Consider the following 27,863-nt stretch of genomic DNA (forward strand, 5'->3'; position numbering starts at 1 on the left):
ATATTCTTGTATTCTAGATAGAAGACCTCTCTTACCTCTCATATATATGGTGATTATTTCTTTCCAGTCTGATTGTCTTTTCATTTTCTAATGAAAAGTGTATTTGGAAGGCACAAATTTTAAATTTTAATGAAGTCTAATATAGTAGTACTTTCATTTATAATATGTGCTTACTTGTTGTCTAAGAAATCTTTGCCAAAATCAAAGTCACTAAAATTTTCTCTTACATTTACTTAGATATTTTATAATCTTAGGTTATATGTTTATGTTTGTTATTTTTCTGTACAGTATGAAACAGTAACATTGGAGTATGTTTTCCCAAACTTGTATCTAGTTATTTGAAATTACTTGTTAAAAATACACCTGTCTTTTCTTTAACTGGTACTTTTTTTCAAAACTTAGTGGCTATGTGTGGATTTATTTCTAGGCTTTTTCATTGTCTTACTTATTTGTCTTTATGCCGGTAACACATTGTTGATTACTTTAGCTTTTGTAACTTAAGTCTTAGAATCAGGTTAAATTTCTTAAATATCTTTATCTCAAGGTTTTCTGGCCATTCTACTTAGAATTATTGTGCACATTTCTGTTAAGTTATTTTTAAAAGTCTGTTGGAATTTTTATTAGGATTGTGTTGAGTCTCTAGGTCAATTTTGGGGAAAAGTTTAGATTTTAATAGTATTAAACCAGGTCTGGTGCTGCACGCCTACTCCCATCACATGGAAGACTGAGGCAAAAGGATCACCCTAAAGTTTGAGGCCAGCCTGGACTACATAATGTGTTTAAAGCTATGAACTACATAGCAAGATGCTGTCTCAAACAAAGAAACAAACCCCCAAACATTTTAATAGCATTGTCTTCTAATTCATGAACATATTTTTTCTTTTGATGTTGCTTTATACGTTTTTCTTAAATCTAGCCCCAAGAATTTTGTGGGTTTTGATGCTTTTTTGAATGGTATTTAGTTTTCATTGTCCAGTTGATAAGAGTATAGAAATGCAGTTGAGTTTGAATATTGATCTGTGGTATTGTTAAATTAACTTCATAATTCTGCCAGCTCTTTGAGGTTTTGCTGTATATACAACCCTACAGAATCTTGTCATTTATCAGATAGTTTTACTATTTCTTTTAAATCTGTGTACCCTCATTACTTTTTTTATTCTTATTATTACACTGGTTAGAACTTCAAATAAAATGATGACAAGTGGTGTGGACAGATATATTTGGCTTGTTTTTGATTTTAGGAGGAAAGCAATGTCTTTGACCACTTAAAATAAGATGTTGGCTATCGGTAAGTAAGACATTAGCTGTAGGTGCCTTATGCTGTAGGTTTCTTTCTGAGAAATTTATGTTTTATTGTGAGTGGGTGTTAAGTCCCCATTCCCCCACACTGGAAGTGGAACAGTGTCCTTTCCCTCAGCCCCATACCTAAGCCTGTCTTCCCTTTTCATTTTGAGAGAGGGTCTTACTGAATTATCCAAGACTGGGCTTGAATTGAAAATCTTCTGCCTGCCCCAACCCCCCAGGGTGCTGGGATTACCGGGTTGCACTATCATATGAGAAAGATGTTTTTTTGGTTTGTTTTTTTTTTTTTTTAAGAAAAAGTTTTATTCTCTATTCATCACAAGAAGCACAGACTAAATACAAAACACACCAACAGAAGTAAAAAAAAAAAAAATCAGAAAAATGCATTATGCAGCTTCTGCAAATTCATGGTACAAAAGATACTGCTTTTTAAATATACAAAAAAGGAAGAAAAACAGTTTTAAAAATGTTGACGTTGTAATGCAAAAAGGGGAACCACCTGCAGCTTCTGAAAAACCAATGAGTAACTTGTTTGGCTGAGTTCCTGATTAGAGTGGGGGGAAAGTTTATTTTAATACTCAAAATTTTAGTCATTTTGTTTTACTTTTAAACTCCCATTGTTTGATTACTGTGCCTTTTTAAGAAAAAATTTACTCCTTTCACTGTTCTGTGAACCCTTCTGAACAGTTTATTCATATTCACAACACTCATAAATTATATACTGTATTAGTATCCAAGTTTTATAGATGAACTGATAGTGTGTGTTGATTGCATGAATGTTTATTTCTAATACAGTAGGGTTTATTTTTTGTTTGTCTTGATAATCTATATTGGATTCTCCCACATCCCTATTGATTTTAATTGTTTGGGTTTTTTTTGACCATTTGAGAGATTAATATGATTCTAACAATGTGAAATTAATTAATATCATGTGGAATTCTATAAACAGCTTCAGGGTCTTAGAGAATTTTTACTTTTTCATCCTCCCTTCTCCAGTCATACTATCTTATGCTTTCTAATTTTTAACTATTATATGACTGTCTCATGGGGTTTTGGGAAGGAGGAACATTGAGTGTAAAGTTTGGTTGACGGTTATGAGATCTTTTTGTTTGTTTGTTTATTTGACTTGTTTTATTTTGAGAGGGATGCATTTAAATTTGTTCATGTAGTTTTATCTGTTGGTCCTTGCCTATATTGTAGCTGTTGCTTCATAAAAATAGTTGTTTATTGTTTGATGCAAGTAGATAGATAAGTAGATTGCAATAAATGCTCATCTTTGTTGTGAGTTGTAATTATTAGAAATAAAAATACTTTTTTCTGTTATCTTTGGCTAGACTTCTTGTTATTAATTTAATTGTATTTATTGTCCTAATTTATGTGTTAAGCTTTGTTTCTCCTTTTATTGTTGCCCTTCTGAGTCACTTTTTAATGAGTAGCATATATTTCTTTTATGCAGAATATTGAGTGATTATGAGCCTTGAAAATTATTTCTTTTATGCAGAATATTGAGTGATTATGAGCCTTGAAAATTATTTTGATTTAGTAGCTGAGTTATGTCTACTCAAAGTTATTGATGTGACTGATGGATGTGTTTACTCTCATTTCGTATTTTATAATTTTGTGTATTGTTGTATTTGTTATGTTCCTTTTCAAAAATGATTTTTTTTAAACAGCAGAGTTTTATTAAAGGTAGGAAATGAAATAGGCTCTGTAGAGCAAGTTTAGGCCAAGTAAAAGTAGGGAAAGGAAGTACACTACAATGTGGGTGGGCCACACACAAGAGAAAACACAGGGACCTAAAACGGGATTATTTTTGTTATTTGAGAAGGTTTGTATTTTTATTATACTGATTATCTTTTTGTTTATACCTACTTAATGCTTTTTAGTTCTATTAATCTTGTGTTACCTGGTTTAGTAGTTTTTTAATGGTACACTTTCCTGTTTTAATTGCTACTTCTTATGGCTTTCCTATAAGAAGGCATTTATTCTTTTTTTTTGTTTTTGCTCTCCTTTTTTAGTAGTATATTTTCACATTAGTGTGCAGATATTTGTGTATTAGTCTTCTAGCTTTTACTTCATCTTTGAAATGTATAATTTTGCTAAAATTTTGTTATCTTTTGGTTGAATGAAGGCAAGATCAATGCGAAACTACACTATCCACTGTGAACCTGTCACTTGTGGCTGTTGAGCATTTGAAATATGAGCAGTCTGAATCAAGATGTTTTTATACTTTTAGTAAACACATTGGATTTTGTAGACTTGGAATAGAAAAATCATTTTCATATTTTTTATATTACATATTGCAAGGATAGTGTTTTGAATATGTACATTGGGTTAAGTAAAATCTATTATAAAATTTCACCAGTTTTTTTCAGCCTTTGAGTTAGGCTTGTTCTTTTTCTGGCTCTTTAATTATAGTTTGGATATTGATATGAAATTTTTATATAGACATTTACCACTGTAAGTTTTCTTTGGTATATGTTTTAGAGGGAATTTTGGTGATGTGTGATTATTGTAGAGGGATAACATAAAATGTCTTATAGTTGCAACAATCTAAAAACCAAGAACTTACTTTCAGTCATATAGAAAACCACTTTGTCTCTCCTTACTTCATGCTTTTAAATGTCACAGATTGTAGATTTTTATATATTTGTTTGCATTGACATTTTTTATAGTTACAGTTTTTAATATTTTGTCTTATAAATAGTATAAAAATTAAATTAAAAGTGATTTATGGGGCTGGGGATTTAGCTCAGCGGCATAAGCACCTGCCTGGCAAGCAGGCAGTCGTGAGTTTGATCCCTGGTACCGAGAAAAATGAGAAAGACAAAAAAAAAAGTGATTTATGTCTATCATTACAGTATTACATGATTCTGTATTTGTATATTTGCTCAAAGAGAGCTTTGTTTTTTGTATGTTTTTGTTTATCAGCACCTTTGCAGTTCAACTTGAATTCCCTTTAGCAATTCTTCTAAGGCAAATAGTAATGATGAACTCTGTTTTTATTTATCAGAGAAGATTTTTATTTGTGATAGGGAAAAAGGGAAAGGAAGAAAGGTAAAAAGAAAAAATAATATATATCCGTCTGGCAAGTGTGAGATCATGAGTCAATCACTGGTACCCAAAATATATATATATTGAAAAGAAAGGTTTGTGCCATTATTGTTTACACAAGATGTCATGCCTATATTTTATACTCTATAACCACTATGAAGACAATACACAATATATTAATTATTGTAACTGTCCTACTAACCTTTTTGAAACTATTTCAGTGTTACTTGTATCTTTTTTCTCTTTAAGTTTGTCTTTGTTGATATTATTTTGTATATCCATCACTTTTCTGATTTCACTTTCTTGCTAATAGATGTTCCTTTGTTCTTTATTGGGTAATTCGTAGTCAGTCTCTCTTTTGTTTTTGGTGTTTGGAGATTCATTTTCTTCCTTTATTGGGCTATATATCCCTCTTTTATGGACTGTGTTACTTTTTGCTATGATCTCTACATTTGAAAACATAGTCGCAGTCGCCTCTCCTAGTCTTTGTAAGCTATGCAAACTGCCTGTTCAACCCTGCTAGAGATTCAGAGGGTCTCTCATAACCTTTTCTGGTGACGAGTCTTCTTTGTCTTTCTTCCACAAAGGTTTTCTTAGACCAGTTTTTAATAGTTCCTTGCATTGGTTTGATTTTCAAGGATGCAATTATATAGGTGTCATTTTCTGCTTGCTTGTTTTATATTAACATCTTTCTAATCCATTTTCTTTACCTTGCTTTTTGCTTGCTTTATTCATTTGTTTTTGGTATTTGACTTTAATCAGCATACTTTTTTTTTTAAGTATAGTTTTCATTGACCTCCTGCTAATACTAACTTTGATCCCTGAGAGAACTTTGTTTTTGGTTTTTTGGGGGTGGTGGTTCAAAGCTGACCTTTTTCTTTTTTTTCACTCTGTGTTCTTATTTTTTGAGTTTCTGATTCAGGGTAGTTTTTTCATATCACACACTCTTCTTTTGAGTATAGAGTAGTATTAGCTTTTTTGTTACTGTGACCAAATACCTGCAAAGAACAATTTATAGAGGATAGATTTACTTTGACTCAGTTTCAGAGTTTTCAACTCATGGTTGGCTGGTCCCATTGTTTCTGGACTTCTGGGAAAACAGAATATCATAGAGAGTGTGGCAGAGAAAAGCTGCTCACTTCATGGCAGCCAGAAAGCAGAGAGAAAAGAAAAAAAGCCAGAGAGGAAGGAACTGGCGAATCAGATGTAGACTCAAAGGTTATGACCCCATGTGTTCTACTCCTTCAACCAGGTTGCACCTCCCAGTTTCCATCACTTACCTTTGATAGCACCACATTATGATCTCATCCTAGGAGAGCTGATAAAGTTGGCGTACTCATGTCTCTATCCAGTCATTTTGCAGAAGGTCTGTTACTTGGCAACCAATCATTTTTAACTATATGAGCTTGCGGTGCTAAGATAGATTGAGTTCTGGGAGGAGACATGTTTGTCAAGCTCCTAGAAAACAACAAGAAAAAGACTTTATTTTATAGGTGATAGCCTGAATTCCTTTATTCCAGTATGATGTAAAAACACTGAGCTTGCTGTGTGCCAGGTATTGGGGATGAGTGGTAGATGCAAAACAGTCAAAATTCTTGTTTAGTCCAGAAGCATAAGAAGGCATCAGTCAGTAATTGTGAAAACAAATATAAACCTACAAGTCTGAGTATCTCCTTACATTGAAGAGATATATGAATCTGAGAACTGATAAAGGAGTTTTTTTAAAAAAGATAGGATGGTTAGGTTTCATTTCTGAAGTGACCTCTTTAAAAAAAACCCAAAGGCCTTGTTGTCTAAAAGTAAGTGATTGTTCAGGAGGTTGTGGAGGGTGACAGGTAGAAGGAATAGCAATTCATTTTACTAGTATTTAATGATTTATAAAATTTTTTTTGTCATTTTGAGATAGGGTCTCTCTATGCAATTCAGGCTGGCCTTGAGCTCACTTTGTAGCCAAGGCCCATCTTGACCTCACCATGACCCTAGCCTCAGCTTCCTGAGTGCTAGGATTGCAGGCGTGAGCCATCATGCCTGCCAATTTATGAATCTTTTGAAGGCTATACATGTTTAATTCTATTGCAGATGAAACCCTAGCAAAACACATCAACTGAGTAGTTTGACTATTTCAGAGTTCTTCAAAAGCTTTGGTTATGACTGACAATAAAAGATGATATATATTATACATATGCATAACTAAAGTGTTTAAAAACAGTATTTTTCCTTTCTACATTCAGAACCTTTTTAATTTTGAGGTTTTTTTTTGTTTGTTTAAAAATTGCTCTAGTATATTAATGGATGGTAATCTGCAGTTTGAAAAAACACGCAATTAAGCGACCTGTTAGGTCACTTTCTGCCTTGTCATTTTATGTTTATAAAATTATCAGTATTTGCTGTCTTTATCTTCAGGGATAAATGGTGGTTATATGAGATAGTCTCACTTTTTTTTTTTTTTTTAATTTTTTTTTTTTTTTTAAGGCTAGTCAAGTGAAGCAGTGGGAGTGGAGAAGGAACAAAGAAATCTGTAACTGGTTGTGATCAATTAGTTGTAAACACCACTGCACTCGGACCAGCCTATAGTCTCACTTTTTAAAGTCTATGGTTATTGGAATGCTTTGAGTACATTAGTAAATAATCTTTGTTCAACCTTTAAGTATATTTTGAAAATTTTGTAGTACACTATCATACCATAGAGGTATTTTTATTGTTTTAAAGGAGGAAAGTCATTTGCAGATAGTTGAATTTTCGCTTGCTTCCAATTATGGTACATGATCATTGGTCTTTTATCAAGAGCTTCTCTTCTCCCCTTGTCTTGCAATGTATTTTAATTTTTATTATGGAAATTATTAAATTAACAAAAGCAAAGAAAAAATATAATGAACCCCCTAAAGAAAATAGTACAATGAATCCCTTAAGATATGGCCAATCTTGTTTCATCTCTGACACAGTAATCCCACACCACCTGACTTTAAAGGAAATTGCACATTACCAGTTCTGTTTATTCTGTTCTATCCCTTTTCCCAATCTTTTTCCTCCTTCCTGCACTTTTCAAGCATCTACCTAAGTAGTTAATACATATTCTGGTGAAATTTATACTGTTTTATGTGCATTATTTTTTTTTAAATTCTTTTGTTTTTCTTTTTATTTTCAATATAAATTACCTGTCTGATTCTATTAGGAATTTTTCTTCACTCAACACTGCTTTTTAAGATTTACCATATTATGTGTATCTCTGGACTATTGATACCAACTGCTATGTAGTATACATAGTGAACATCTATCAGTTTCACTTTTCTGTCCCTCCAGTCGTAGATATCCACACTGCCTCAAACTGTTCTCCACTACAGATCCTGTTTCAGTATATATGTTTACTTACAGACCTGTTTGAAATTTTCTTGGGGTTATGTATGTTAAGATGTGCGTGTTACTGTAGAGTATGGAGACCGTAATTGGACTTAGTTGGGTTATAAATATTGCCATTGCCCTCTAGAATGATAGCAACAGCCTTTGTTTCCAAAGACAATACATGCAGAAATTTGTATCTTACATCTTTGTAACATGTAGCATTAACCCTAATTTCCCATTTTTGAGACCAGGTATAATTTTTATATTTAATTTGCATTTCTTTGACCACTAATGAACTAGAGTGTTTCTCTGAATGTGTGTTAACATTTGAGGCTTTTAACAAAATAAATTGCCTGTTTATATCTCCTACCAGCATTATTTGGGACTGTGTCTTTGTTGTTGATTTGTCGGAATTCTTTCGTAGAGATTTAGCCATTAAAAATAACTTGTTTTATGATAAATTTATTAACTGTATCTATGTTACCCTTCATTGAACAGATTAAAAAAAATACTACTACTACTGGGTGTCACATTATGACACTCCAGGATCAGTACTGGGTACTTTAATGTCTCTTTTTCTTCAAAGTATCTGTTCATTTCATCATGTGTCATAAGATCAGTTCTTATAAACTGTTTATAGATTCTACACATGCATGAGTCTTAACATGTATTTCTATCCTTTCTATATTAGAGGGAGAAACAAAACAAAACATATTCCTATAAACACATGAAATGAAAAAGACATATAAGATTGTTGTTCCTGTGTTGTCTCTTGTTATCTTTACTAGAATTGGCTATATCATCAGATTTAGTATTTATCAGTACATAACTGTAAAAATGCATCTTTGTATATAGTATAAAACTTCAAAAACAGGCAGTAATCAAACCAGAAAGTATATCGTAGAGTCTTGTCATCTTCAGTGGATTGGTGGTTGCGAATTTACCAAATTCCTCTTTGTTGTGGAAGCATCTTGATTCTGCATTAATTTCCAGAGACAGTTTAGCAAGGTATATGAATCTTGGCTGGAGGTTATTTTCTTTCAAGGCTTGCAATATTTTGCTCCAGGCTCTTCTTGACTTGATGGTTTGTGTGGAGAAGTCTGCTGTGATTTTGATGGGCCTTCCTTTATAGGTGATCTGTTTCTTGTCTCTAACAGCTTTTAATATTCTGTTCTTATATTGAATTTCTGGGATCTTGATTATTATATGCCTGGGTATAGCTCTGTTGTGATTGTAGGTGGCTGGAGTTCTTTATGCCTCATACATCTGAATAGCATTTCCTTTTCCTATGTTTGGGAAGTTTTCCTTAATTATTTCTGTGAATAGCCTTTGTAGTTCCTTTGTTTGTACCCCTGCTTCTTCATTCACATTCTTTATTCTGAAGTTATAGATCCTCTTGTCATCTTCTAGCCTTTGTATTGTTACTGCTTGTTTCCTTGTTATTTTTAAAGTTTTTCCTTTCTTAATCCCACATTGCAAAACTGTCCTCCAGTTTGGATAATCTATCCTTAGTTTCTTTCAAGCAGATTTGCCATCTTTCCATATCTTGCTTTACTTGGCTAAATATTTCACTTTTGAACTCATCTATGAGGTCCTGAAGGTCTCTTTATGTCCACTGGTGCCATGTATGATATTGCATGTTTGCTGTTCTCATTTTCCTTTCTATTTTCCTGTCCCGGGTCAGTGTTCTCAGGGTTGGGACCTGGAAACTTTTTGTTGTTAGATCCAGCCCGCGGATCAATCCCTGGGGTGTACCTGGAGGGGGAACAAGGATTAAATAAACACATGGGGGAGACAGAGAGAGAGACTGAGCAAGTTGAGAGAATCTGATCAAGCCCCATTTATTCTGGAAGTGATCACATCTTTTATAGGCCAAGGGCGGGCTGGTGGGACAGGAAGAGGCTACTGGGATGAATAAAACAGGGTCATTGTCACGTCCGGGTATGTGAGGTAAGCAGGAGAGGATTATGGTTAATGTAGGAAGACGCATTGTGCCCATAGGAGAGAGCGAGAGGCAGGGAGGCAGCAATGGGACTGTCGCGCAGCTCCCTTCAATTGTTGCTTCCTCTTCCCATCTTTTTTGTTTCTTCCAGGAGGCCCAAGTTTCTTTGTTTGTTGCTTACAATTCTTCTGAAGCACACTGGCTAGGTGACCCTTCCCAGTGCAGTGTGCTAGTGAGTTGCAAACGGGGAGTGTATGCTGTCCCCTCCCCTCTGGCTCAGTCAAGCTGCTGAGGCCTGCGCGGTATTACTGTGCACTGACTCCCCTCCTGGTCAAATTTCTCAGGCTTCACTGGGTTGATGTGCACCGCCGCGGTAGGGAATTGATTTTGGATAACCTACTGGGTATCAAGCCAGGTCGCGTGATCCAGGCCTAGCTACTCCACCAGTCCCTTTCGAGAAGGGAACAACTGACTGAATTCACTGTTGCCCCTTGTACTTGCCAGTCCTGTCTGGCCCTGGAATGTCATCCGCCAGAGCCCCCCTTTCTGTGGAATGGCTCCACTCCCATCCTCACCACAGATTGATGCAGGCTCCCCACCAGCTCAGCTCTCTGTTTGACTGGCCGACCCCCAACCTCAGTGTGACTGCGCCTCCAGTGAGTCGAAGCAGTGGGACCTCGGTTGGCTGGTTAAGTGCCCCGCTGTGGCTGGAGCACTGAACCTTTAGCTGTTCCAATAATAGCACCGGGACTGTATGTTTGATTGGTTCTTCTCACCTTAGTTTCTCCTTGGGAAGAGAAAATTCATTTCTCTTTGTTTGGGGCTCCCCACGCTGTATTATGTTGAATTCTAAGTTGACTATCTCAGGGAGCCTCTGTAGCCAGCTGTTATCTGTCCGCCATCTCTGCTCCACCCCCTAAAGAAAGAATGGATGGAAGGGAGAGAGAGGGAGGGTATCGAACTGGTGATCACACATGCTGGCCTCGCCTGCCAGAAGGGCTAAGCAAATACCTAACCTACTGAGCCAGCCAGCCAGGTACTCAGTCAGCACTGACTGATTATTTTGGAGGAAGCAAGCATGACTTGATTGGGTCTGAGAAAACTTAACATTGCTTGCGAGAGTTTCACTGGCTATTCTTGCTTACTGTTTTTTTGTTTATAACATAAGCTTGTTTCTCCACTTGCATTGTGTTTCTGTTCCTTCACTGCTGTTTTTATATCCTCTGCCTGCTTTTTAAGAATAAACAATAGGGCCTGGGGATTTAGCTCAGTGGCATAAGCACCTGCCTTGCAAGCAGGTGGTTGTGAGTTCGATCCCTGGTACCGATATAAAGAGAAAAAAAAAAAAGAATAAACAATAGACTATCATGAAATTAACAAAATCCTTTTGTCATCATTATTTGATACCACCCTCTTCCATCTTCATTTTAAAGTTCTTTTAATCTAATCTGTTTTTGCATATAATGGGCATTCAGTTTAATTTTATTAGTACCTTGAATGAAAGCTTTTCTCCAGCCATTGCACTGATATTTTTTTGAATGATTTTTTACACACCCTAAGGACTTGAATGAAGGTAAAATAGCTAACACTATAAAACTTCAAAAGATATATTAGTGTAACATAGAATTAAAGATTTTGCTTTTACATAGATGATTGATAGGGAGGTGAAGAGAGTGAGTCTGGGTTCATACCTGTTTTGTTACTTAGGACTGCGTGACCTTGAATGGATTACTGAACATTTTTACACTTTATGTGCAAAGTGTTTGCATAGACACATATATAGCAGAAATCCAGTAAAAATTTTATTTATTCATTAATTTAATATGTGTTAAGCAATACATGGAACTAGAGATATAAAAGTTGAACAAAAATCATTGTTTTCTTGGAGCTTACTTGATTGTTGGCAGGAGGTGGACAATAAATAAATGAAATCCTTAGTATGTCATGTGTTAGCTTGTGTAATAATAATCTACAGTAGTAAGTCAGAAACATAAACATGGAGAAAAATAAACCAGGAGAGGGTTGCTGTTGAACCAGGAATGTTCTTAAGAAGTGGTGGAAGGGTTGTGACGGACGAGACTTTAAGGAATTTCAAAAGCAAGGAACAGTATTTGGGAAAAGTAAGGAGAAACATTGTGATAAAGATGGGAGAGGAGATAACAGGTGTTGGAGCCCATCTTAGACCTTATTCCCTTGTGAAGCTTACTGTAAAGGAGACCATCTTCCAAAGCATAAAGTGCCATATTGGGTATGGGCCATAGCAGGGCAGTAGAGTAAGAAAGAAAAACATTTAGGAGACTCTTGGAGTAAATTGTGGAAGTGAATATTTTATAGGAACTTTTTGTTTAGACTTAATTTAAAAATAGTGCCTGCCCTGATTTGCAACACAATTTCTTGAACATAATCTTATCTTTTTTTAGTGATTCAGAATATTGTACTACTAAGTTTTAAATATATAAACAGAAGATACTTAAAATTTGTAATACAAGTTTTCTGTAACTTGCATATTTTTCTTTACTCTGTGACTTGCATGTTTTCCTTGAGGTGACAGTTTAGCAAACAAGAATCAATTTTATTATAACTGAACTTTTAAATTGTAGTTTATTACTAAATTCATGTTTAATCTTGTAAAAATTCTACTCACTGAAATGTAACCATCTAATCTAAGGTAATGTTATCATGATGAAACATAGGTATTAAAGGAGAGTGATGAGTAGTTTCTATAGGCTTGCATCAGAGAAATTTTGAGTGAAGAAACCTAGTTATAATTGATTGTTGCCATTATTTCACAAACTTAACTCTTCAATGGAATTATGAATTGAATTTATATTAGCAAAACAACTTACATTGCCTCCTTTACATTTTCCAGGAACATCATTTACAGCGAGCTATTTCAGCACAGCAAGTGTTTAGAGAAAAAAAAGAGAGCATGGTCATTCCTGTTCCTGAGGCAGAGAGCAACGTCAACTATTACAATCGCTTGTACAAAGGAGAATTTAAACAGCCCAAACAGTTCATTCATATTCAGCGTAAGTTTGTTAATTCATTGTTTTCTGTTTGTAATTTAGATTTACCAACCAGTGAAAATCTTTGCTTTTGTCCAGAGATTTTAATTTTTGTTTGTATGTACTAGTAGAAATATTAAATGTTGCAGATTAAAATTCATCTATGCTTACATGTGAATTTAGAGATCATTTTGATTTTATTAGCGGTTGAAAGGAGCATATGATGTTTATGCAATATAGGATTTTATATTGGCATTTGTATTATATATATAGCTGAAAATTATTGGTTTGCCATACCCAGAGTAGATTTGTTTTAAAAGCCCCAATGGTCAATTATTGGTCAGGAGTATGAAAAATTTTTAAATTAGGTACTACACTTCTACATTCATTTGGTTTTTATAAAATTCTGCTTCCTTTATGCTCTTAATTTCTTCCTATTGTTACTATTTAAATGATTATCATCTAGTCTTAAAACTATCTCAATAATTTCCTAACTGTAGTATTTACAACCCTCCAATTCTTGTCCTTACTTTCTTCTTTTTACGGTCTCCAAGAAATCTTTATGTACCATGTACCATAGTGGTTTTCTTAAATTGTCAGTGTAATCAAATTATACTCTTGATCAAAATTCTACTGTTTATTCTATAGTAGGAGTTTTCAGCTGATTCTGCCACATATACTAGTGTCTTCGTATTTTATCAGATTAAAAAAATTGCTGAGTAGTGTTTTAAAAAGGTTTTCAGTGCTCTGTTTCATATCTACCTGAAGTATGTATCTGACAGAATCTCTGAATGTTCAAAATAGTGATGAATATTTTTAAAAGTTCCTCAAGTAAATTCACCAGATTTAATATTGATGTTAAATTGACTGTTTTCATTAATTTTAATGTATACTTTTCATTGTTCATCTTTGAAATTAAATTGCATCTTAAATTGCTGTTGTTCATGATTGAAGCCTTATTCTTCCAATGAGAATTTCCATTTTTTTCTGCCAGGTATCTGAGGATCTTACCAACTTGAGACTACTTGAAAATCTGTTACATTTGTTTTTGAACCACAGTGTTAGCTTTAATTCATACTACAGACCTGCTCAAAATTCAGTTCTCAGGGCAAGATTTTGTTTTCTTCTTCCTCTAGCCCTTGGACTACTTCAGAAGTGCAAAATTTTTAATGTCTGTTTTTACAAAGTCTGTTTTCTTTCTGTATCTTACACTGAGGATATATTTCTTATTAAACTTGGTTAATGTTAAGACTGAAGATAAATCTTTTTTCTTTTTATGATATGTATGTTAAAGGTACACCTTGTAATTGATGGCAGCTTAGATTTGATATCGTTAAATAATTAGATTTTCTAGTATGACTGTATGGTTCTTTATGATTTGTTTACTCATTTTCTGTTGCTTTTTTTACCTTGCTGTGTGCCATAGGGACTATTGAAGATTATCCACATTCACCTTGTTTCACATTTCACACTTTCTTGCTTGTACTATTTAAGTCTTTTTTCCCTTTCTATCACTCATTTTAGACCTGGCTCCCTTGTGAAGCTTTCTATAATTTTATGTACCTCTTGGGGCTGGGGATTTAGCTCAGTGTCATAAGCGCCTGCTTTGCAAGTGCATGGTTATGAGTTCAATCCCTGGTTCCGATTTAAAAAAAAACCTTCATCTACCTCTTATCTTTGCTTATCATAGCATATTATCCATAATTCATAGAAAATTCACCATACTTTTTTTTTTCTTCTTTGTTTTGTATTTTTGAGACAGGGTCTCTATGCAGTTCAGGCTGACCTTAAGCTCACTTTGTAGCCCAGGCTGATCTCGAACTTGCAATGATCCTCCTGTATCAGCCTCCAGAGAGCTGGGATTATAGGCCTGAACCACCATGCCTGGCTCCACTATACTTAATTGTAATGATTTATAACTATCCTTTTGTTAGACTTCAAGCTCAAGAACAGGAACTGTTTTATTTTCTTTTGTATCTTTTATGTGTTTGATTTATAGATGTTCAATGAATGCTATGTTTATTGACTAACTAAATTGTTTTCAGATGGCCTTAAGAAAAAAAATCCTTTGTGGTAGAACCATTTTCCGGAAACTTCTCCAGAGCATTCAAGAGAAACATACATGCAAAAGTTATTTGTGTGATTTGTCTCCTCTTTGCTCTTTGACTTTGCCTGCATTCAGCTTTTAAAATTTGCCTTTATCTTTTTATCAGAAAAGACATGGCTATTCAGAATGGGAATTTTAAGGATTTCTTCTAGCCAAAGTATCAGTTGTTTTGTACTTTACTTAGAGCTAGATATTGGGACTATTTGTAAAAATCATTCTGGGAAACTGAGAGGAAAAAATTGGTCAGGCCATTTCATTTTTATCCTGTTATTCCTTTATTGTAAAATGGAATTTAAAAATAACAAAATGTTTTAACTATTTCATTTTTTCTTTTAGTTTGTAAGTATATGCCATATATTGTACTATACAATGTCATACTCTCCATATAGCTTTGTTTTGGTTTGGTCTGGTTTGACTTTGGTTTTGTGAAGCATGTACTTTGCTGTGTAGTTGAGACTGTTCTTGAACTCATTGTGTAATCTAGGTGGGTATCTAGCTAAAAGCAGTCCTCCTGTCTCAGCCTCCTGAACGGTGGGATTACAGATGTATGCCACCATGCTCAGTTTGTATATAGTTTTTAATTCGGATTTTTTTTGTTTTCATTTCAGATTTCTTAGGTTTTTATAGTAGGTCACTTTCAGTGTATATATAAATTTCCATCAAATTGATATTTCGTAGTTTGCTCCCTTACATGCCAAATACTAGAGTCAAGGTCTTATATGTAACTATTTTAAACTCATACTTTTATTGAGTTTTAAGTAAAAGTTTTCCAAAAATTTTTTTTGAACATTTAAAAGTATTTCTCCCCAGCCCTCACATACAAAGAATTTTGGAAAATATCACTCAGGATTTGTCCCTTCTTTTAATGAAAAATTTGAAAGACTCTCACTTTGCCAGGCTAGGAAAAAAAAATGAAATTGCCACTAGTGACTCTGTTTAATCTTTGTGGTATTGTTTGCCTGGGCTTTGGCAAAAAACTCCTTAGTTTTGGTATGTCCTAATCCATCACCAGATTGGCAACTCTTGTGACTACGCATATGAAGAGATTTTCAGCAGCTCTCTGTTGCTTACAGAGTAAAGTTTTAGCATCTTTTTATAGTACATAAGAGTTTCCTTCCTTGTGCCTCTCCAACCATTTGCCTTGTATGTTCTTCCACTGTGACCCCAGTTTTATTGAAATGAACTGTTTAAGGACCTTTTCCCTCATCTGCATTCAAGTTACTCAGTAGTAGGCACTCAGAATCATTCACTTTGGTACATATTTTATTATCCAGTGCAGTCTTGACAGTAGTCTCCCTTTTTTGTTTATTTATTGACAGTCGTCTTGATATACATTTTCTTTTTCTGATTTCTCTAACACTTCATGTTTTAAGCTACAGTAATAGTAAACTGTTTGCACTTTTTTGACTGATACCTTATTTTCTCATGCCTTCCCATAATCCTGTACTTCCACTTGGTAAAGTATACTTTACCTCCAGTATTACCTTTAGGAGCCTTTTCTTGATTCTGCTAATCAGAATTCTTAGCACCACTTGCCTCAAAGCCTCCTGTGTCACATATATACCTCATTGTGGCAAACCTAACTTCCATTTTGATCATTTGCCTTCTGTTGCCTCACTATGATATGAAGCTCATTGAAAGAAGAGCTGGGACTTTTAAAAACCTTTGAATGTTACTGCTTAGCACAGTACTTGCCATGTAATTATACATGCAATTAAATATATACAGAATAAGTAAATGAATGAGTTGATGATTGAAGATAAAACACACACATTGTGGCATTTTTAGACACCAATCTTATGGGGCTTAAAAATATACACGACTTATTTTACACAGGCAGGTTTAGAGACCTGCGGTGACATCCAAGTTAGAAATTAAAAAGAGAGATCTCTTATTCATCAGCAGTGTCATTTTATTTTATATTACTTTATCTTAGTATGAGGCAGTGTTTTACTATGCAGTTCAGGCTGGCCTTGAACTCACTTTGTAGTCCAGATTGGCCTCAAATTTACAGTGATCTTCCTGTCCCAGCCTCCCAAGCACTGGGCTTACGGGACTGCAGTACCACACCTGGCCAACAGTATCATTTTAAAGCAAAAGAGTTGTGAGTAGGGTGGCTCCAGTCTTGTATGCATATAAAATAAACATTTTATTTCATTTTGTCCCTTTAAGAACTAGTTTTCTAAGTCACCATATTGGTATTCTGGGGAACTTAATTACAACACATTGGGTAACTTAAACCCATATTTTTAGCAACATAAAAGCATTTTGAAGGTACATAATCTATAATGACCCTACATACTCTTTCTCATTTAGGCTGATTTTACAGTGGTCATTTCTATATTGCATGCAGCAAATGCTACCTTTGTTTTATTTAGTTTTTTTAATACACATTTATTTTGGATATGTCAACCCGGATATTACAATTCTTTTATTGCTTTTGGAGTTCAATAACTTCATTAAATTTGGGATCCACATTTTTCTCCTTAAGGAAAAAAGGACTTGTTTACTTTGAGTAAATTATTTAACTCCCATTACACTTCTTATTTAATGTGATAATATTTTAATGTTGACATTAAATATTAGAATTTTAGAACAAGAAGGAATTGAGGTATTGTTTCATAAAGTTAACTTGTGTCCTGTTTTGAAACCAGTTAAATGGTTCTTGGAAGCAGGACTTCCTTCCTTGATTTGAAATGAAATTTCATTTTCCCCTTTTCACTCCCTTACACCTGCAAACACAGATTAGTAGACCACCACACCTGCTGGACTAAAAGGAGTGTTCTGGAGAAAAGGACAGCTGGGATAACTCCTTATTTTACCCAACAGGAGAAAAAGGAACTCAAAGGGATTTACATTATTTGCTTCTGCTCCTAAGATCAAAAGCCCAAGTAATGAATGTTGTATTACTTACACAGTAACACCTCTTGGTGAAAAGGCTGCATTCCAGGAATAACATTTTCTTGTAAAAATGTCACTGGGTGCATATAAGAAAAAATGAAACACAAATCCCATGAAATGATATTACACATTCAAATTATGAAGTCGTGGAAAAATAGTGCCACAAAAGTAGGTTTTATCATATTTGTAGAGTACATGTTCCAGGTAAAGCTAGTTACCAGCTTGAGATGAGTAGAGGTGTGACTATGAGGACAGTGAGCAAGGCCAAACCCTGAGAATAACTGACATTCAAATAAACTAGCTCTTCTCTTCTCAGATTGCACAGAACCTGTCGCCAAATCCTGTATTTGGAAGAGCTGTGAGGGTGGCATGGAAGGTTGCAGTGATAGAACATTATTTGGGTAGCAGCTAATCCAGAAAGATGGGCTCCTAAACTTCAGAAAATAGTATATAGTAAAATAATGTCAGGCATTTTGAGGAATAGTGAAGTAATCATTTAGTGGTCTGAAATAAAAAGATGAAAGAAGTCTTGAGTTCAAGGAAACTGCCCCTTTGATTCGTGTGCATTTTTCTATGTCAGGTGCTCCACAAACAAATAAATGGGGGGTGACTTGTAACGACTAAATAAACCACAGCACACAAGATTAAAGACAGTGGTTAAAAAAAATAAAAGAGAAAGGAAAGGCACAGTGATGAGGTATATTTGATGGATCACAGTATGTATTTTAGATGAAATATAAGCAAGGCATAGAAGCAAGATTGGTCTCAAAGTGCATGTTTGGTAGCATGAAAGCACAGAAAACTCACATGTGAGGCCTCTGAAGAAGATACTATAATGTAACTCAGCACACCTACTTGTGCTAGTAGATGTTACCAAAAATAGTTTTGAGCATATTCACCTAACGACTGCATCTCTATGAAAATTCTCCAGTCATGCCACACGTGCACAAGAGTAGGCACCTTTTAGCATCTGTTTTCCATAAAAAACCTAAAGGAAATTTGCCTTCTATTGTTTTCTCAGTACTATTCTATGGGTGCCTGCCTATAAAAATGTTCTCTTGTATGCTTATTTCTTAAAAATTTTAAAAGACTAAGCTTTTCCTTGCACAGTTACAAATAAAAGACAGTAAAATAGCTGACATGTACTGGCCTTTCTGTCCATGTTCTGTTAGTATTTTGTGTACAAGACCAATTCTTCAAAGAATGTTATGAGGCATTCCCTTACCCCCACATGTGAGGATTGAACCCAGGGCCTTCACAGTTGACAGTGTCTTAATTTGCCTAGACAGTACTTGAATTTACAATCCTCCAGCCTGTCACAATCCTGGGATATAGGCTGAGACAGCCAATGTATTTAACCCTCATTTTAAAATTGAAGATTAAATAAATAAATAAACCAAAGATTACCCAAAGAGCACAAGTTTGCAACTAAACAATTGCAAGAGTCAGAATTAGAATCCACACAATCTGACTTCACAGTGTGCCTTTTTAACCTTGCCTCTTAGTCATGGTCTATTATTAGTATAAGTTGCAAATACTAATATACATTAAACATAGATATTTATTGCCATTCCAGAGGGTTTGGAAATAGGCTCAACAGTGGGGGAGTAAAGGACTTTGTCTTTTGTGAATGGATCAGTAAATTGCAGGGCAAGGAGTAGGTTGCCTATTGATAGAAAAGTCAGGCGCACACACCTCTTCTCTTTTGACCTACTGGGGTTTAGTGGGTAGAAGAGAACTGTCTTAAGTTATTTTTCTCTAATTTTTGAGGCAAAATACCTGATGCCCAAAGAGAAGTGAGAGAAGGTTTATTTCTTACAGTTTTGAGGGCTCAGCTGGCTCCAAGGCAAGATAGCATGGTGGGATAGCCCTTCATGGCCACAAGAGCAAACAGAGCAAAAGAGAAAAGACACACTTTCTTCCCGTCCTTACACTTTTATGCCAGCTCCACTCCTTGGCAAGTGCAGCTCTCACACCACCAGTCCCAGTACCAGCCAGCAAACCATTTACAAACACCAGTCTCCCTGGTATCCATGATTGCATGAGGCTTGGGGGCACAATCCAAACATAAACCACAACAAGCACTATGCATGGGTAGAAGGGGAGATTCCAGGTAAAGGGAGACACTTGAAGGAAAGGGAACCATGAAGATAATAAAAATAAGCATTTCATATTTTGCTCTTTCTCGTAGAGAAATGACAGCTCTATTATAAAGAGGCAAATTTTGCCTTTTGAAAAAGCCTATGTTCAACTTTGTAAAAGAGCTTTTAAAGTTTTACAAATCAAAGACATTGGAGGGAAAACCACTGCAAAATTATATAGACTGAGCCAAACATTGCTCCAGTTCCAGCACACGGGCACATGTGCTGCTTACACATGGACGCACACATGCAAATAAGAGGCTTGGCCAAATGTTTGGGCTTTAGCACCTAACCAAGCAGAGATAGAAAATAACTTCTGGTGGCTTTAGGGTTGCTCCAGAGCCATTCTATCATCCATAATAATCACATAGTCCTCATAAAAGAGGCTCAAGGAAGGGAAGGGCTGTGTCCAAGTAATGATCTCTGAGTCTTCAATTGAGCCCTGTGTTTGGCAGCTATGGTTTGCTTTGAATGTAATGAATTAGACTGTGTAGCACTTTGGTCAAGTGGGCTTTATTTATCTGTTTAAATGATGGCACCTCTTAAGATTCAGAGGAGGCTAAAATGGATAATAGGAATGCTGTAGAATTAGAATGAGAGAAAAAATTAAAACATAGCTTCTGTTGTGATGTTGCTTTTCAGTGATTAAATAACTTTTCTCACTGACATTCTTCTTATCAATAAAGTAATCAAAATTACAGGAATACAGTCTCCTCTCTTACATGGAGTTGACTAAGGCTCTTATATTGCCCCACTCAAACTAAACTTTGTTCAGAAACAGTTCTTTGTTATTATTGACTTAAGAATCTCCAAGAAAGAAGGGTGGTTTGGTTTTTTTTTATTATTTTTTATACTCTAATTATAATAAAAAGCAAAATGTTAATTGCAGGAAAAATCCATCTTCCAAAGATGATACAGGTAAAAGTTGTATTTTCTTTTATTACAAATGTGCATTATAGCTGAGTGTAGTGGTACGTGTCTGTAATCCAGCCCTCAGACGGCTGAAATAGGAGGATCACAGAGAGTTTGAGGCTAGCCTGTACTACATAGTTGAGACCCTTGGTCAAAATAACAGACAGACAAAAAACTCCATATATCCACTATATTTTACATATGTGTTATGTGTTTATGGGTTTCAGTTTTTAACTATTTAAGATGCTATTTTTTCAGGTGATGAGAATACTTTTTTAAAGCTATAAAATACTAGGAATTAGTTTTATATCCTTCAGTAGTCAGCAGGGATCCATATTAAGGCTATTTACAAGTTGAAGATTTTAGGGTTTTTTTTTTTTTTTTTTTTTTTTTTGTCTTTTTCGTTTTTATCGGTACCAGGGATCAAACTCACGACTGCCTGATTACAAGGCAGGCACTTACGCCGCTGAGCTAAATCCCCAGCCCCCAAGTTGAAGATTTTAACTGAAAAGTTTGCTTCTGTCTTATCAAGAAGTTTTAGATTCAGATTATTTGTAGTTTTGCTATATTAACAAAACACAGTTGTATACTAGGTATTAAATTAGTAATTTGTATTATAAAATGAATTTTAAAGAAACTAAGATTTGGGCTAGGTGTAGTGGCACACTCCTGTAATCCCAGCGCTCAGGAGGCTGAGGCAGGATCGCCACAGGTTTGAGGCCAGCCTGGGTTACATAGTGAGTTCAGGGTCAGCCTGAACTACATAATGAGACCCTGCTATTAAAAAAAAAAAAAGAAAAAGTAAAGTAAGGTTTTAGGCTTTTAAAATGTTAGTACACTTTATTTTTTTTTAAATGTAGATTTACAAATAGTCCTGCAGATAGTATAGAGTTCCCCTGTGCTACCCCATAAGTGCTCATGTGTACACTTGCACACTTTTCCCTACAATTAATATCTTGCATTTATTGGTATGTTTGTTACAAGGATGATGTTTTATTAACTATATTCTGTAGTTACATTTGCAGTTTGTTGTACAGTTTTACGAGTTTTGAAAAATGTATGTCATGCGTCTACTATGACAGTATCATACAGAATAGTTTCACCCTGCTGAAAACAAAATTTTCCCTTTTCCAGAATGTGATATTGTTGGAATCATAGATTAAGTAGGTATTTCAGTTGATTTGACTTACCAATATACCTTTTCCCTGCTTGGCAGCAGATCACTTCTTTCATCATTGAATAGCATTCTACTGTATGGATATACCATAATTTGTTTCTCTTTTCACCTCTTTAAAGCTATGTTGGTTGCTTCCAGTTTCATATCATTAATAAAATTTCTCTAAATGTTCATGTATGGGTTTTTTGTATAAAGATGAGTTTTAACTCAGTTTGGCAAATACCTACCTTGACAACTGTTTTCCATTGTGGCTGTATCATTTGCATTCCCATAGCAGTGACAAGAATTCTGTTGCCCTGCATCCTTACTAGCACTTAACATTTGTCATTCTTGGGGTTTTAGCCATTTTAATAGGTGTGAAATGGTATTTTTATTCCATAATGACTTAGGATTGATTTTTACTCTCTTCAATGAAATGTCTGTTCAGGTCTTTTGCCCAGTTCTTAATCGGATTGTTTGTTGTTGCTGAGTAGTGTTCTTTGTATATTCTAAATATAAGTCCTCTGTAGATATGTGCTTATATGTTTTCTCTGTCTGTGGTTTCTCTTTTCATTTTCTTGTCCTCTTACAGTATAGTTTTTAATGAAGCACAATTTATCAATTTTTAACAATATACTCTTCCTTTGGTATTGTTTCTAAAATGTAATCACAATCCAAGATTACGAGAAATTATTTTAGTGATAGAGTCCTTGTCCAGCATAATCGAGGCCCTGGGTTCAATCCTCGAGTACTGCAAAAAGAAACAAACAAAAAACCTAGCTGTATAGGCTCTTGTCATTTTAACAAGAAAATAAAAATTCAAAGTGATACGCTGTCAAATATACCTAGTGAAGAAATAGCCTGAGGGTGGCATTAGATGATAAAAATTTGCCTTCATTTCTTTTCCTATTTCCTTTTAAGCATATAAATAAGCATATAAATTTGAAGAATTTCAAAGCTAGTAGACATGTTAAACATTATTTAGTCTAGCTCTTGGGATGATTTCGACCTGGTGTGAAGGGACTATCCCTGCGCCACCTGATGATTGTGTAAATGACTGGTGGCTAATGTATGACTTTGGAATCTGAATTTTTAACAAGTTCTTTAGGTGATTTTTTTTTTTAAACCAGTTTGGTCTGCAGTGGAGGATTATAAAAGAGATGGACCAATACTCTGATAACACATATCAGTAATAAAAGCTAGAAGGAGTAAATGACTTGTATAAGAAATTATACCTGGTGAACAAAAGCAGTAAGATGAAGCCTTGTCTTTCCCATAATTCCATACTTGCTGTAATTTTAAACATTCAGTGGTGCAAGGCATTATGTATTATGCATGTAATTAAGTGTAGTCTTTGTTCATTTTAAGGCAGCCAAACATCATCATCAGGTGAACTGCATGTGTTTGGTGCCTTTCCCCCCTTCCTTTTTATTACCTGTTTTAGAGTGTTTCTGAATAATCTGTTAATTTGGGGCAGTTTTATGCCTCCTCAAGTTTTAATTATCATGAGTTAATCTTCACTCACAAAGAATCTTCTATCTTGTTTTTTCCTCACCTGTGTGTTTCATCTCATTTTTATCACTTACCACAGAATTAATTACAATTGTATAATCATCATTTAAGAGAACTGTTGGCCAAATAGAATTTCCTGCCCTAGCAACTATCTTTAGGTTCTAACCTTCAAGTTAGATGTCTTCTCTATATACCTACCACTGCATGCTTACCATTGAAAAGATTAAGAACTTTTTCTAGGGGCTGGGGATTTAGCTCAGCGGCATAAGTACCTGCCTTGCAAGCAGGCAGTTGTGAGTTCGATCCCCGGTACCGATAAAAATGAAAAAAAGACAAAAAAAAAAAAAAAGAACTTTTCTGTTAACAGTAATTTGGTGATTTTTTTAGAGCACTGTATAATGTTCATGTATCTCTTTAAACAGTTTTGTAGCAAGGAGATAAATTCTTAATATGAGTTTAGTTTAGGAATATTTACAAAACTGCTCCCTTGACCCCCAAAGTAACTTAACTTAGAAATCATAGTAAAAACCAAAACGATATAAATCTATAATTATTTTGTTTCTTTTTTTTTTTGTCTTTTTCGTTTTTATTGGTACCAGGGATCGAACTCACGACCGCCTGCTTACAAGGCAGGCGCTTATGCCGCTGAGCTAAATCCCCAGCCCCTCTATAATTATTTTGAGCTATGTTAATATGTGAAGTTATAAATGGTTAGTAATGACATTTTATAACTTTTATTTTTGTCTTTTCTGTTTGCAGTGTGGGTGATTGATTGAGTATGGTTTCTTGCATGCTAGGCAAGCACTTTTAACACTAAGCTACATCAACCTTTTTATTCTGTCTTTAAATATGCTATCCGTATGTGCAGGGTTTGTTGGTGGTAGTGGTGGTCTGGATTTTATGCTATTTGATGTCCTTTAAGCTTTCTGCATCTGTGATTTGATTAATTTGCTTATCTTCTGTCTTTTTTTCTTCTGATACTTCTGTTATACATTTTACACTTTTTATAATTATCTTACAGTTTGTGGATATTCTGTTCTGAATTTTACTCTTTTTTTTTCCTTTCTGCTTTTCAGTTTTACAAGTTCATATTGTTATGTTTTTCAAATTCAGAGATGTTTAAATCTACGAGACACTTACTAGTAATTTTGATTTCTGTGATTCAAAAATTCTTTTCTATAATCTTTGTCTTGCTGCTTACCTTATCCATCTCTTCTTGAATGCTGTTTCCTTTTTTTCCTTAAAGGCTTAGGCATGTTAGAATTTTTCATAATTTCTGGTAAGATAAGCACAGCACTCCTGTCATATCTGATTGGTTCAGATGCTTATCTTGTCTATCTTATCTCTCCAGACTTGTTTTTTACTGCACTTTACAGTTGTCTCTTGAATGCTAGACTTGTATTGGGTAAATGAAGAACTGCAACAGAAAGGACTTTAATGGTATATAAGTCTGGGGAAAACATTCTTAAGTCCTACAGTTAGACCCATCTTTGATGAGTTTAAATTCTCTGGATTGGGAACGTCACCTGTGCTTCTCAGTTTCTTTTTCCCCATTTGGCGACACAGTATTGCTAGTGAGACTCTAGCTGGTTCCTCCCACCACCTGCACCAGTCCATGGGAGACTCGAGGCAGCTGAAGTTATATCTTTCCTTTCCCCAGGTCAGTAGACTCTTGATAACACATCAGCAGATTAGGCTCTGGGGACATAGTATCTATTGACTATAGGCTTTAAAAACCAAATGTTTTTGGACACATTTCAAAATGTGTACCTTTTCTTTCCTTCAGAAGTACAAGGGGATTTTTTTCCCACAGTATTCACTGTGAGGAACTGATCAAGCTCCTGAAGATAAAACAAGTGTGAGGACTGGGGTGCTTGGAGTTTTTCTCTCAGATGTGGCCATACTGTACTTCCAGTAATTTATCAATTATAGTTCTAGTTTTCCACACTTTTCATTCCTCATTTGTTCATATAGAGTTAGTTCTCTGTTCCAGTAAGTTGTCAGTCTCTATATTTGCCTCCCTGTCCAGTTTTGAGGGCAGTGGTTAACCTGTGACATCACTTTTCTATCATTTAAGAATTATTAAATTTTGTTTGTTTGGCTTTCTACATATTGTTGAGACTACATCTAAGTCGTCTTATACATTATGCCTGTGACGTTTTTCAAGTATAGCCTAATTATTTTGTCAAAAGTTATTCAATTTGGGTTTACCTGTTTGCTCACAACATGATTCAGGTTAAATGTAAGGGTCTTTTGTTTTATCTTTTATTTGAAGTTAAAAAACACATAACAAATTTATTTTCAACAATTTTAAATACTAATAGCTGTGTTAAGTATATAAGCATTGTTGTGCAACAGATTTATAGAACTTTTTTATCTTGTAAAACCAAAACCATATATATTGAACAAGTGTTTGTTACCCCTTCCCTCAAGACATGATGGACACCATTCTATTTTTGGGTTCCATGAGTTTGATTGCTTTAGATGCCTCATAGGTGGAATCATGTAATATTTGTGTTTTGTGGCTAATTTTACTTAACACAGTATCCTTAAGATTGATATATGCTGTAGCGTATGACCAGATTTTCTCCTTTTTTTAAAGCTAAGTAGTACTTGGTTGTATTATATACTGTGTTTTCTTTTTCACAGGTCTGTGGAAATTTGTTTTACATCTTGACTTTGTGCACCTATCTCTTGAAGATTCTGTTCTCATATATACATATGTATCTCCAGAATGGGGCTGTTAAGATTTTTAGTTTGTTTGTTTGTTTGGGTAGTGGACCATTCTAATGTAGGTGGGAGCTGGTACTTAGCTGTAGTTTTGATTTGCATTTCCCTGATGATAATTGATATTGAGGATCTTTTTGCACACTTTTTTGGCCATGTATCTATTTATTTTGAGTTTTTGAGGTAGGATCTTGGTATGCAGTTCAGGCTGCCCTTGAATTCGTTATGAAGCCCAGGCTGGCCTCACAACTCATGGCAATCCCCCTGCCTCAGCTTCCCAAGTGTTGGGATTACAAGTGGGCATCATCATGCCTAGCTTTTTGGCCATTATGTATTTTCTTTAAGGAATATCTTTTCAAGTCCTTTGTCAATTTATAATGTGGGTTAATTTTTTTTTTGCTCTTGATTTATAGGGCTCTTTATATATTCGGGCTGTAAATCTTTTATCACATATGTATATGCTTTGCAGATTTCCTGTTTTTTTCACTGTTGTTTCCTTTGTTGTACATTTGCTATGGTGCCATTTGTCTATTTTTGCGTTTGTTACTTTTGGTTTTAGTGTTATAGTTAAGAAATTTTTGGGCCGGGGATGTAGCTCAACGGTGCAGCATCTGCCTAGCAAACATGAGGCTGAGATCGGTTCCTGACACCAAAAAGAAAAGAGTTTAAAAAAAGAAAGAAAGGGGCTGGGGATTTAGCTCAGCGGCATAAGTACCTGCCTTGCAAGCAGGCAGTCGTGAGTTCGATTCCCGGTACCGATAAAAAAGAAAAAGACAAAAAAAAATAAAAAAAAATAAAAGAAAGAAAGAAATTTTTGTCAATCTGGTCTTGAAGCTTTCTGCCTGTGGGTTTTTTCCCTAGGGTTTTTATAGTTTCAGGTATGATATATACATCTTTAATTCATTTTGAGTTAATTTTATATAAGCTAGGAGTCCACCTTCATTCTTTTGCCATGCGACTATTCAGTTTCCAAAATTGCTTGTTGGAGAGACATTCCCATGCTGTATAGTCTAGGGACCCTTGCCAGCCATTTTTGGGCTATGCTGTTCCTATTGATCTATATGTCTTTATGCTAATGCCATCACTGTCACTTTGTAATGTTTTGCAATTTAAAATGTATGCTTTTTAAAAGATAATTCATATCCCTAGCAGAGCTGTTTTTTTAAAAAGAAGTTAAAGTAAAATCTTCACTGGGGAGTCCCTTCAGTAAAGGAAATTATTAATTACTCTCCAAATTTTGTTTTATAAGCTGGGTTTTTCACACCTACTAAGATTACTGTTTCAAATGTTTCTGGTATCTTTGTATGTACTGAATTTATATCCTTGTCTATTCATTATTTTGCTAACAGTAAAACAGATCTATTGAGAAAAAATTTTGTTTTTAAGTACCTGGACATTTAGTGGTTTATAGAGATACATTATATTTATTTGACATTTCTTAATATACTTTCTGTACTTGTACATATTATTATTTTAATATTAGTTTGTTGTGGTTAAGCCAGAATATTGCCTGAACCCCAGCTATCTTAAGACCATTTTGCCCAAATTCTGTGCTTGGTGAATAATAGGTTAAGAATGAACAAGAAAATTACTAGGCTCAAACAGAAAAATGGGGGAGAGCGTCAGATAATAAATAGGATTACAGACTCACAAAATAACTTTTTTTTTTTAATTTAAGGAGAAAAAGGAAAAAAAAGCAGAAAAAGGGTTATACAGAATAGCAGAAAAAGTTATACAGAATTTCAGAAAAAAAAAATAAACAGTA

The 27,863-nt window shown here is 34.7% G+C and overlaps 1 protein-coding gene across 3 annotated transcripts in view; it reads left to right on the forward strand.

Annotated features, from left to right (window-relative positions):
* Epc2 (enhancer of polycomb homolog 2) overlaps window positions 1–27,863 on the forward strand; it is a 116,373-nt gene that overhangs the window by 29,906 nt on the left and 58,604 nt on the right. For all 3 annotated transcript variants that reach the window (XM_003478705.5, XM_013142532.3, XM_013142533.3), the window contains exon 2: window positions 12,507–12,666. In XM_003478705.5, coding sequence (XP_003478753.1) covers window positions 12,507–12,666 — 160 coding nt within the window. The remainder of the gene's footprint in view (window positions 1–12,506; window positions 12,667–27,863) is intronic.

This window comes from Cavia porcellus, unplaced genomic scaffold (assembly GCF_034190915.1).
Source record: "Cavia porcellus strain 051 isolate PalLab524CR breed Dunkin Hartley unplaced genomic scaffold, mCavPor4.1 scaffold_12, whole genome shotgun sequence".
Lineage (NCBI taxonomy): Eukaryota > Metazoa > Chordata > Mammalia > Rodentia > Caviidae > Cavia > Cavia porcellus.